This window comes from Camellia sinensis, chromosome 6 (genome assembly GCF_055761805.1).
Source record: "Camellia sinensis isolate YWXY chromosome 6, ASM5576180v1, whole genome shotgun sequence".
In the NCBI taxonomy this organism is placed as follows: Eukaryota; Viridiplantae; Streptophyta; class Magnoliopsida; order Ericales; family Theaceae; genus Camellia; species Camellia sinensis.
Window position 1 is genome coordinate 153339045 of NC_138966.1, and position 12460 is coordinate 153351504.

Here is a 12460-nt window from a genome sequence, read left to right on the forward strand (position 1 = left end):
AATGTCACGAATTTGCCGTTTTTGGAAAGATTTGAAACTTCAATTATTTCTAGCACAGACCTCAGAATCCCATTCTAAAAAATCTACCATGATCGTGGAAGCATATATTAGTAGTTTCTTTATTTTATTGCAATATTTTCTATTTTTGGTAATTTTCATTATATTTTCTTATTTCCGTATTGCATTATGATTTTGGCCAATTCTGGTTATTTCTTAGTTAAGTTAGGCATGTCTTTGCTTGTAAATAATGGATGTAAACCTTAGGGATCTTCAATTTTTTATAATTAATATATTTTAAGTTTTATACTCCTTTGTTCTAACTTTGGATATTCTTTGTGAATCAACCATTATTGAGCATTTATTCCCGGTATTCTTTATGAATCGAGTTTACAGAAGAATCTTACTTCTAGTATTCTTGTTGGATCAAACAATTTTAAATTGTTATTATTATGCATTTCGCGTTGTATCATTATGCCAAATTTATTATTATATTATTTTTTATATTAATAATTTCTAAACTCTTTTATTTTACTAGGTCTCGTTTGGAAACAAGATATTTTAGTAATTTTCTGATTTTTTAGCTAAAAATATGAGGTAAAAAAAATTAGTATGTTTAGAATAACTTTTTTTACTTTTTATAAAAATTGAGAGAAAAAAAAATCTTTAACTTTTTTTTGTATAATTTATTGTCATTTTAATTTTTTTAAGAATTAATTACCTAAAAGTCCTATCTATACATTTGATAGTAGCTTAGGTCCTGTCAAAAAAAATTTGAATAAATAAATCCCATTTACAGGTAAAATGATGTTTTTGCCCTTTAACCCAAACAAGTGTATATATAATAGTATTGTCGTTATTTACTAGAAAGAAAAAAACAAATCAAAAAACAAATTAGTTAACAAATCAATTATGGAAGTAGATGAAGATTCGAATCACGAAGGATTTCTTGGTTTGGTTTGCTATTACACATAAATTGATTTCTCGGTTTTGACAGATTCGTATTTGAGGTTTTTTTAGTTGAAATCTATTGGAGTTTGTTATGTGCGATTTCGATTTATAAATTGAAGAACTGATTTGCTGGATGTTTGATTTTCGATCTAGTTTATAGGTATGTATTGTTTTGATTTTGTATATTACGTGTTTTTAGAATTTTCACTAGTTTTAATTGAATTTATTTATGAGAATATGTTGAATAATTTTGATTTTACAAATTGAAGATGTGATTTACTGGATGATTTCTCGGTTTGGTGTTTGGTATTTTATGGAATGAAAATGTGATTTGTGAAAATTGAGAAAGTTCTTAGTATTGTTATAAAGTATTTGTTCTGGTTTTGTAGTTTGAATAAACTGAGAATTGTTCTAGTTTTTATTGATGCTATCTTTTTTTTGTTTAGATTGAAAGATGAGTGAAGGTTCTACGAGTGTCCCGATTTTTTTGTTGTGCAAGTATAATGGTTGCACATTTGCAATTAAGATTGATCAAAATGTTACATATGATCAGTTGGTTGATGAGCTATGTTTGAAATAGGACAGTTTGCAATCTGATAACATTTTCCTATCTTACTCATTGCCTGGACATCCTAGTTGTACGTTGGACAACAATGAGGAGTTAGAATTGTTGTTGGCATTAGTTGTGTATTTTGATTGAAAATGTATTGATGTTATTGTCAGAGGAAAAAACTAAACCATTGACTGTGGTTATCTGAAGAAAAGATTGGATTATAGAGAAAGAGAGTTAATGTTGGAGCTTGAAGTTTGTGATATTGCATTGTCTTATGACAATAGTAAGTCTGTGAACTTGTCAAATAGAGCATCTATATCCTCCAAGAGGAATTCAAGATTTGAGGTTGAAGAAGAGGTTGATATGTTATCATTATTTTGTCGACACAAAGAAAAAGTACTGTTGTTTGCTGGTTGGGCAGTTAGTATTACACATGTAGGACAAAAATTTGAAGGTGGAATTGTTGAATTTCGTAATGCATTATCGAAGTTTTCTATTGAGTGTTGATTTGAGTTCATATTTGTTAAGAATGATAAATTTTGTGTTACCGCACAATATTTGTTTAGAGAGATAGAAGGTTGTATGTGGAATGTTTATGGTAGAGTGGAGAATGCTAATGGGTTTTTTTATATAGAGAAGCTCAACAACGTCCACACATGTAGTGCTGAAGTACATACAATGAATCATTCTTGTATGAGTTCTGATTTAGTTGATAATTTGATTGTTAAAGGTGCTCGTGATAATCCATTGACACATCCAGTTCATGGTGTTCGGGATTTTAAGTTGGGGTATGGGCTAAGAGTTAGTTATCGCCAAGCTTGGCTGGGGGTAAAGAAAGCAAAGGGTGATATTTTTGGAGACTACTTAATGTCATTTAACCAGTTAAGATGGTATGTTGACGTTGCAGAGAGTTGCAATCCAGAGAGTTACATTGAGTTTGAGTGTGACGATGATACTAAACGGTTTGAGAGATTATTTGTTATTTTTCGTGGTTCTATTAGTGGATTTGATTATTATGGACCTCTCTTGTTCCTTGATGGCACATTTTTGAAGGAAAGATTTAGAGGAAATTTACTTGTTGCTACAAGAAAAGATAGAAATCAAGGTACACAAGAAATCTGTTTTCTCTATTCTGAAATTGAGAAAGTTCTCAATTTAGAAATATGATTGAACGTTTTAAATTTTATGTAATATTGTTATTGTATATGCATTTTTTATTTTTATAGTTATTCATTTCAATGTTTGATATTTTGAATGTTAAAGTGTTACCATTTTCTAAGAATAATAGAATATTCTCATTTTTTATGTTTTGTACATGCGGGGTTCTTTCCTGTTTGTTTTGCAATTGTTGGCTTAGAGAATCAAGATAATTGGTGTTGGTTTTTGGAGCATTTGAGTACAATTATTTCACCAAAACAAAATATTACATTCGTGTCAGATCGTAACCTTGGATTAGTTGAAGTTTTGCCAAAGGTTTTCCCAATGGCTTTCCATCCTTATTGTTTATATCATTTGAAGATGAACTTGAGGCATCATTTGCGTGGTATGTTTCATGGATTGAAGGAAAAATTGATCACTTTGTTAGGGAAATGTGCATATGCTCCAACTGAAGAAACATTTCATCAATGTTTGTGTGAGTTAAAGACTGAAGGTGGGTCAAGAGTTGAAAAGTTTTTAGATGACATACCATATGATCATTGGAGTAATGCATGGATACGGGAGGAACGTCATTTGCCTATCACAAAATTGATTGATAATTAAGTTGATAAAGAAAATTGCAAAGAGGAGGGAACTTGTTAATAAATGGAATGGTGTGATATGCTCCAAAATGGAGTCCAAGTTGCATGATGCTTTTAATACTTTGAGGCCATGGTTTGTTAGTTCATTTGGGAATGATGTCTATGAGATGCATTCACATCCATCTGTTTCAGTTGACATTAGTAGCCGAATATGTTCTTATGGCGAGTGGCAGTTGAAAGGGTTTCCATGTGAACATGCAGTTGGTTCTATACAAAAGAGTGGACATGATTTGAGTTTATTTGTTGATCAATACTTCTATGTTCAAAGTTATTGAGAGTCCTATTCTTTTCCCATATATCCTGTTCCTTCAATTCGGAAATCAGATTGTAATGTTGATGGTGATAGTGATAGTGATGTTGTTCTTCCGCTTTTGTCTAGGAAGCAACCGAGAAGGCCAAATAAGAAGAGGATTCGTTCCAATGGTGAGAAAGTAAGGCAAATTACTTGTGGTAGATATGTGAAGATTGGCAGTCACAACAAGAAATAGTGTAAGGAGGCTTTGTGATTTTTTGTAGCTGTTTTGTGGTTGTAAAAATTTCATATTCATAAATTTCTTGAAGTAGCAGTTTGTACTGCTGAGAGCTGAGTAATAATCTTCTATGTTTTGAATAAAGTGACATTTTATTAAAAGTGAAAATATTCTTTGTTTCAAATTTTAGTTTTGAAATTGTTTGTGATAATATTGTTTGGTTGGTTTTGTGTTTGTTTTTAATGTGAATTATTTATTTAATTGGCTTTTGTAAATAAACTTGGCTGTTGAATGTTTGTTTTGAAGATTATGTGAATATTATATAAAAAGTGAACATATTCTCAGTTTAAGTTTTTAGTTCAAAATAGCTAATTTTGTGATAATAATGTTGAGGTTCTTGTTATGAATTGGAACTAGTTATAAATGTGATCAATTGAATGAATGTGAATTAATATTCTAAATAGATGTGATCAATGCTCTATGTTTTGAATAAAGTAACAATGGACTGTAAGTGAAAATATTCTCTGTTTCTAATTTTAGTTTTTCACATTGTGATAATATTGTGAGACAACAAATAAATTGTTGTGATAATATTGTTGTTTTGAGAATTGAGTGAACATTGTATAAAACTGAAAATATTCTTAGTTTTAAGTTTTTAATTTCAAAATAAGTGATTGAGATAATATTGTGAGCAACAAAACACTACATAAAAATTGAAAATATAAGCAAAAACATCAACAAAGCACTGATTGTAATACAGTAAAGTCTTGTGTCCACTATTCTCACATGTAACACTATTTTTACTTTTCCCAAATAGTAGTGTGACGAATAGGATAATAGAACTAAAAATATGAACAAAAACGTCAAGAAAGCCCTAGTGCATATATCTTTGAGAGTATGACAAAATATTTCATTACACATCATAGAAATTGTAATATGTTTGTGAGGCAATATGCTTGCAACTATCAACAAAAACATTAGTCATTGTATCAGAGTGTGACAAAAAAGAGTTCATTGAGTTACATATCAAAAAAGATTTCATTGAATGTTGCAATCTTGACTCTACTTGACTCTAATTGATCTTTGTGGATCATTGAGGAACTCATGTACTATGTCTGCTCTCAGTCTTGTAGATGTGCCTGGTGGTAATGTGCTTGGAATTGGTTGATGCCTTATGTATTGTCTTATGATGTAGCAAACAATAATTCCATAGTCAGCCCTACATAAATCATTTTGACACAGTTAGGGAAAAAACAAAAAAATTTGAAAAATATATTAAAGTTTGTTAGTTAGAATAAACATGACATATATCATTGCTTCTTGTTGAGGGCAATTTTTGACTGATTCAATCTTCACATCAGGATTCCATGCTTTTTCTGCTTGACAAGGTGTATCCTTCATGTATTCATTGATGATTTTGTTTTGTGTGTAAAAAACATCAATATAATGTATGTAATGATTTACATATGATTATTGTAATGGTAATCTGAAATTTAACTTACCAGTTGATATGCAATGTTGTAGTGCTTGTCCTTTCCTTTCCTTGGTCTCAAAGAGTTGAAATGTTTCCAAGTCCTTAAGTATTTTTCGATAACAAATAATGTCCTATGATTGGAATTGTGGATGGGGATATGGATGTACCTACATGTGAGGGATTCTTGCAAAGTATTTTTCAAAATCTTTTTCCTTTTTTTTGAAGTTTTATTTTTCAACATTGGCTGTTTTTTACAAAAAAAAAAAAAAAAAAGAGTATGAGAATATTCACAGTAATGGTATGAAACTCAATATTCAAATCCCAATCAAAAGCAATAAAACATGATTAACTACGGTTCGTCATTCAATTTTTTTCGAAATCTGAGTATATTCCCCGCAATGATACCAAACTCAAAATTTGAGAACATTCACAACAATGATAACAAACACAAAAAAAATCAACTTTGAAACCAAAATCGAAAGGAAGATAAAGTATAGAATTGACACATGCACATTTATTCCTTACCCAATATAGACTTGACAGTACGAAAGACTTGCCATTGTGCTCTACTCCATCACCAGAATTTTGTGCTTATGGCTTTCTTTTAAGAATCTCAGCATATGCATGAATTGTCTGTGAAATGGGAACACAAAAGTGATGTTAATAAATTAATGAGAAGTTTTTCAATGTTAAAATATTACAAATTTTATACGTACACAGCTGGATATGCTGTTCCCTTTTACCAAGCTCTTGATATCATTAATAAACACATATCTTGCGCCAAACCATATACAAGCACTACAAAATAACAGAAAAATGTGTTAATAATTAATTCAAAATATTTTTAGAAAACAGAGTTATTTCTCAATTTCATTTCATATTTTGTACTACATGAAAAATTGCAAGAATTGTGTAAGATTATACCTTGATTCTGTTTGCTTTCCTTTCGAAAGAATTTGTAGTTTATATTTATCTTCAGGAGGTCGCAATTGAGCCACAACATACTTTTTAGAAATTGTCTTATCTTTGTGTTCCTTCTCTTTATCAACTTTAACTTTCTTGCCTCCATATTCATAATCTAGTATCTCAGTAGTCTTCCTTGCTTTAGCTTTGATCTTTTTAATCATGGAATTCTGCAAATTTGTTTGTCTTGATTCTGTCAGATCATCGTCTTTTATTGCACAAACATGTTAGGTTAAGTCATGGACCTCTTCTTCCACTAACTAAATCTGCAATTGAGAATTTTGACAATCTTTTGCATTTGTATTTGTCTCACAATCTTTTCTTGCAAAAGCTTGTTGCGTTATCTCATGGACCTCTTTCTAATGGAGCTCTTTGTCTACCACTTCAGAATTTTCATGGACCTTTTTCTGCACCACTTGAGAATTTTCATCTTTTATTGTATGACCTTCATTCTTTGCATTTGTCCCAAAATTCTTTCCTCCACAAACTTCTTGGGTTATGTCATGGACCTCCTTTTCAACCAATTGGTTATGCAATTGAGAATTTTCATCTTTCAATTGTTGTATTTATGTTAGGAGCAGCCTGTTATCCTCTTTAAGTCTATTTATGTAGACGGTCTTCACTATGTTGTCAAGTTGCAAATTGTTGTTCTCAGTTTGAATTTTCTCAAATGTTTGTTGATGAATGTGTTCTTCTTCCTCAGGTACATCATTGATCATAATGTTGCACAAGCCATCAAAGTCTCCGTTTGTGTCTTGTTGATTGACATCCCATTCATCCCTCATGTAACTGGAAGTTTCTGTGCTTTCAGAATTTTATAATTTCTTATTTGCTGCCTTTTGTTCTTGGTGGCATTCTTTAACATCTTGACCATGTTCTTCTTCTTCTTCTTCTTCAGCATTTTCTTCTTCTTTTTCTTCTTTTTGTTCCTCTTTTTCTTCTTCTTCGGTATTTCCAGCATCTTTTTTTTCTTCTTCTTGTTCTTCTCCTTAATATTTTCAGCATCTTCTTTTTTTTCTTTAGCATCTTTTTCTTCTTCTTCTTCCTCTTCTTCTTCTTCTTCTTCTTCTTCTTCAGTGTCATCAAGTTCTTCATCACTTTTCTCACTCAATTGAGCACTAGTTTCCTGTAGGTCAATATACAGTAGATATTAGTTTTTAAAATAATTGAAGTTTAGGAAACTAAAAAGTTTCTCAGTAATAATTCTGTGTTTAAAAATAGGGATTTTTCCTAACTTGAATTGAAATTCAAATGAGATGAAGATGTGACATGTCTTGTTGTCAGCTCATGTAGTGATATGACTTTTAAACGTTTATGTAATTTGATAAAATTCCACTTGATCACCTTTGAGCATGCTTTGCTAACTTCTAGGTGGATGATCAGCGTGTGCTCACAACCCAATACTGCAAAGCAAATGTAAAGAATTTTTTTCATTTGAATAAGAAATAATAATTTTTGTTATTAACAACAAACTAATAGAATAAAGTAAAGATGTACTTACTAGGAGAGCCATAACACATCCTATGACTTATGTTGGATTTTTGTGATACTTTTCAATTGAAGACATCAATGTGTTCCTTATTACTTCTGCCCAATTGTATTTTTTCATTGAGTTTATGTCTTCCATGTAATTAAGAAATACCCATCCAACTGTTGTTCTTGATTTAGAGAAAAAATCTTCAAACAAGTATATATACACAGCATCCTAATTACATCTTCGATGTCTTCTTTCTTGTTGCCTTTCAATGTTTTTTGCAACAAGTCCCTGATGGTTGTGCTCGATAGCCTTTCAGTTTATATGGATCTTCTTTTCAGGAATGATGATATACTTTTATTTCCATAACCAAAATGCATCGGCTCATCTCCACAAGATATACCAAAGATGGACTTGATGTCTTCTGTTGTTAGCTTTACAGTTTCTGGTCCTAACTGGAAAGAACCATTGCTGCTTGGTTGGTATGTTTAAATTATTTTGAATGCAATATCATCGTATTTTTTACATTGTTTATAATTCAACTTGTTTTTCAATATTGCATCAAACAATAACCAGAATGGGGCTTTCTTCAACCCTTTAATATGCTCGTTCCTGAGTTTGATGTGTTGTAATAGCTTTACTATTGTCACCATGTTTGATCTGAAAGGTACTTTCCATTCTCTACGTTTTCCTTTAGCTTTTGCTATAGCGACCCCGGTCTTTTCCCTTTAAATTATTCTATCCGGACTTGGGTTCTGTGGATCCTGTCATTATATATTGGTTGTTGTTGTCCTTTAATCTCTTTGTATTTGAGTTTTGGGTTGTGATGGGCAGATTTGAAACAGGTTGGTTGCACTTTGAAACCAAAAGGTGATGCCTAGATTTTGGCCTTCACGCTCGAGCGGAAGTTTTAACGCTCGAGCGGGCTCTTCGTTGTTGCTTCTCCGCTCGAGCGGGAGTTTTAACGCTCGAGCGTGTTTTTCCATCTCCCAGTACTTTACTCTGCAGTTAGTCTGCTTGAGCGGTAGTTTTTATGCTCGAGGGTGACCCCTTGATTTTGTCCTTACGCTCGAGCGGATAGTTTGACGCTTGAGTGGATACCATCGCCTGCAAAACTTCTGGAAGTGTGCAATCAACGCTCGAGCGTCTCTCTTCACGCTCGAGCGTGAGTCTGTGTCTGACGCTCGCGCGGGGTTTTCCACGCTCGAGCGGGGAATCGACTACATCAGTCCGTGATTTCACTTTTTGGATCACTTTTTGACCTACTTCTTTTCTCTAACTCTTTAAAAACCGCCACTTGAGAGTTTCTCTCTCTACTCTCACCTTCTCTCTAAGATTTGATCTATTCTTTGTGGTCTTCTACCCTAGTTCCTTTGGAAGAAAGGTAGAGCTTCGCGAGAGCTTTCTTTTAATCTGAAAAAGAGAGGATTTGGGGCACTTTGGACTTTCATCATCTTCTCCATTTGAGTTCTTCTCTTTAAGGTAGGGATTTCCTACTCCATCTTATAAGTTTTGTTCTAAGTCTTGGTATTTTGATATGTTGGGGATACTTTGGTAATTTTGGGAGAAACCCTAGTTGTTTTAATAAATTAATTGGTATAATTAATTTAAGGAAATTGGGAAATTTGGTTAAATTCATGAAATTGAGGAATTCATTGATTAAATGGTGTAGTTGGACAATTTAAATCACTCGCCTATTAAATTGTTGATATATTTATTTCCAGTCTAGAAATAACTGTTTTGGGCTATCGGTGGAGGATAGTCGTGTTTGTTGTAGACATTGCATGTGGATTAGGGAAAATTGAAACTAATCAATTTGTTTAAGTCATAAATCTAGACTATAGAATTAATACAGAAAATACATGTATTGATTGAGCATTGCATATGCATATTGATTGGGAGGAGATAGGGGATGTACTCCACGGTTTAGGGGAAGATAGGGGATGGACCTCTAAACCAGATTTTTGTTTGGGAGGAGATAGGGGATGGACTCCATTAGCATCACTATTATGTGTGCTTATTATATTGAAGTGTTTTTACATGTTATTGATACATCACTAAAATGTGTATCAAACGGGAAGTATGAAGTGTTTTGATATGAGCCTGAGTCTCATTTGTGTTGTTGATGTTGGAAGTAATGTGAATGTGGTATATAGTTCATGTTGTAAGTTTGGCCAGGTTCTGAGCCATATTGATAATAATGGGAATTGAAACATGTCATAGACATTAGTGTCATGAGTCAGTATCAAGTTATAATTGATTATCTTGGTTAACCATCTATTGAATGCTGTAGCTTTATTCAATGCTTATATTTGGTTTAGTATTTTTCTACTGGGCTGTGGCTCACCCTGTATGGGAACATCATTTTCAGGTTCAGGTGATAAGCTACCTCTAAGGACTTAGCTTGGGAGGATTCAGCTTTTGGATTTTGAAGACTATCTTTAGTTAATTGTTTTTATTTGTTAGTACATGTAAACATTCAAGCCTAGGGCTTTACTTGTATTTGAGTTAGAACTCATATTTTGTGTCCAAGTGTCGGCTTGGAAAGATGTTAGCCCGTAGGGCATTTAATTTGTTACATCTAATGCTTTTATTTAGTAATACTCTGATGAATGAATTGTTTTCTTTAAATATTACATGTCAATAATATATATATATATATAATGGGTGATTTTGAGGGCGTTACAACTTGGTATCAGAGCGTATCGGGTTTGAATACTTTGGGTACGTGGGAAGTGATTAGTATCACAATGGGGGGTTCGTCTCGTGTGATAGAGACTTAGTGTAATGTTATATGCTTACATGATAACATGTTTATGTGACTATGTGGGTATGGAATGTAGTTCCTTGGATGTTGATTGGACCCTTGAGTTTCTAGTAGTCTTGTTGGAAAGGCACTTGATCAATGCTGCTTCCAACCGGAACTATAGTAACGCTTCGGGACTATCATCATCCAGGAATGAAATTCGTAGGTGCTTATGTGATTATGTGCTTACGTGGAATGAATTATTGTTGTCCAATGCATTAGAACGCGAGTGTTTAGCTTCGGCACATTTATTAATATGCTAACGTCTTTGTTTCCTTTATTAGAATGTCAGGACGAGGACGAGGACGCGGTAGGCGTGGTAGGCCGGGTAGGCAGGAGGTGCCTGTGCCAGAAGAGATTCCGGCAGTTCAAGAGGGATTTGGCCAGGCCAATGTGGCCGAGCCAGTAGGCCAGCAGGCTATCGGCGCTCTAGCCCGAGAGATAGCAGGGGCATTCAGGGAGTCAGTAGGCATTCTCAGACCTGAGAATCAAGCTCGGGTTGTTGTTGCGGATGCAGGACCTTCCTTTCTGAAGAGGGAGTTCTTCCGGTCTAACCCGGATGAATTTGTGGGTGATCCTAAAGAGCCGTTTAAGGCAGATGAATGGCTCGAACAGACAACGAAGATGTTTGAGATGCTTGGCATCGAAGACGAGGGGTTGAAAGTGACCTTGGCATCTTTCCAGTTGAAGGGGGATGCGGGTCAGTGGTGGAAGTTCACTAAGGGTCGTATAGGAGGTACATGGGAGGCTTTTGTGAATGCTTTCCAGGAGAGGTTCTTATCTCCAGCAGTTAGGGAGAAGCTGAGAGACCAGTTCTGCCAGCTTAAGCAGTCGAGTTCTTCAGTGGCCGAGTTTGAGGCTGCATTTACTAGCTTGTCCAGGTTTGCACCTGAGTTGGTGGCGTCTGAGGAACGACGTTGTATCGAGTTTGAGAAGAAGTTGAGGCGTGGCCTCAAGCTGCGAATTGGGAGAACTATGATTCGGGATTATAGGCATTTGGTTAATGCTGCAGCCCACATGGAAATCATGATGCAGGAGGAGGAGGAAGGACAGAAGGGCTCCAAGAGGAGTCAGGATGGCCAGAGTGATGGTAGAAGACAGAAGGGTTTTAATCCTCAGCAGTCTCAGGGTAGCTTTTCTAGATCAACTTTTCCTGTACCGAGTGCTAGTTCGGGGAAAGGCAGTCAGGGAGACATTACCTGTTTCAAGTGTGGCCAGCTGGGCCACAAGTCTCCAGTTTGTCCTCAGAGGGGAGGAGTGCAGAGAGCAGCATCATCTTTGGCTCGATCTCAGAGCCAGAGTCAGGGTAGAGGCCAGCCACTCTCGTGTTATCAATGTGGTCAGCCAGGGCATATGAAGAGGTATTGCCCTCAGTTGGGTGGCACACCTGGTGCATCTGGTTTGAGGCAGATTCAGGGTCAGCAGCCAGCTCAGTCGGGTCAGGCCTCGAGGGCCAATCAAGGGGCTTCATCGTCCCAGTCGGTGCAGCAGTCTTTTGCTCCTAGGGGTGAGCAAATTGATCAGAGGTCGTCTGGGCGCGTGTATGCTGTTACCGCGCAGGATCTTGTACCGGCTCCATCTGTTGTGAGAGGTACTTTCTTGTTTTGCAATTCGGTTGCTAATGTTTTGATTGATACGGGTGCATCTCATTCCTTTGTGTCTGCTGCATTTGCATCTGTTTTGGAGTTGGAGTTAGCACAGTTAGCGTCTCCTATTTGTGTAGTGTCACCTCTTGGAGGTGAATTGATCATGAAACAAGGAGTCAGGGGTTGTGATATAGAGGTCGCCGATCATAGACTTCCGTTTCCTTTTGTAGTTATGCCCATGAAGGGCTTCGATGTTATTTTGGGTATGGACTGGTTATCGTCGTGCCGGGCAGTTATCGATTGCTACCGCCAGAGGGTCACACTATGTACCTTAAGCGGGGAGTGTTTTCATTTTCTGGGGGACCGGGTTGGTAGTGTTTTGCCACC

The 12460-nt window shown here is 35.1% G+C and overlaps 1 protein-coding gene across 1 annotated transcript; it reads left to right on the forward strand.

Annotated features, from left to right (window-relative positions):
* Positions 1 to 2083: 2083 nt before the first annotated feature.
* LOC114312908 (uncharacterized) lies at positions 2084 to 3788 on the forward strand. Its single transcript, XM_082876576.1, has 3 exons — positions 2084 to 2606; positions 2859 to 3152; positions 3625 to 3788. The coding sequence occupies exons 1-3, from the start codon at positions 2084 to 2086 to the stop codon at positions 3786 to 3788; spliced, it is 981 nt and encodes a 326-aa protein (XP_082732702.1).
* The last annotated feature ends 8672 nt before the right edge of the window (positions 3789 to 12460 follow it).

Bases quoted from the DNA above. Each gene is read 5' to 3' on its own strand.
- LOC114312908 (XM_082876576.1), top strand. From the start codon at position 2,084: ATGTGGAATGTTTATGGTAGAGTGGAGAATGCTAATGGGTTTTTTTAT. The intron at 2,607-2,858 runs GTACACAAGAAA...TTGTTGGCTTAG, and splicing joins AAGAAAAGATAGAAATCAAG to AGAATCAAGATAATTGGTGT. The intron at 3,153-3,624 runs GTGGGTCAAGAG...TTCGGAAATCAG, and splicing joins GTGTGAGTTAAAGACTGAAG to ATTGTAATGTTGATGGTGAT.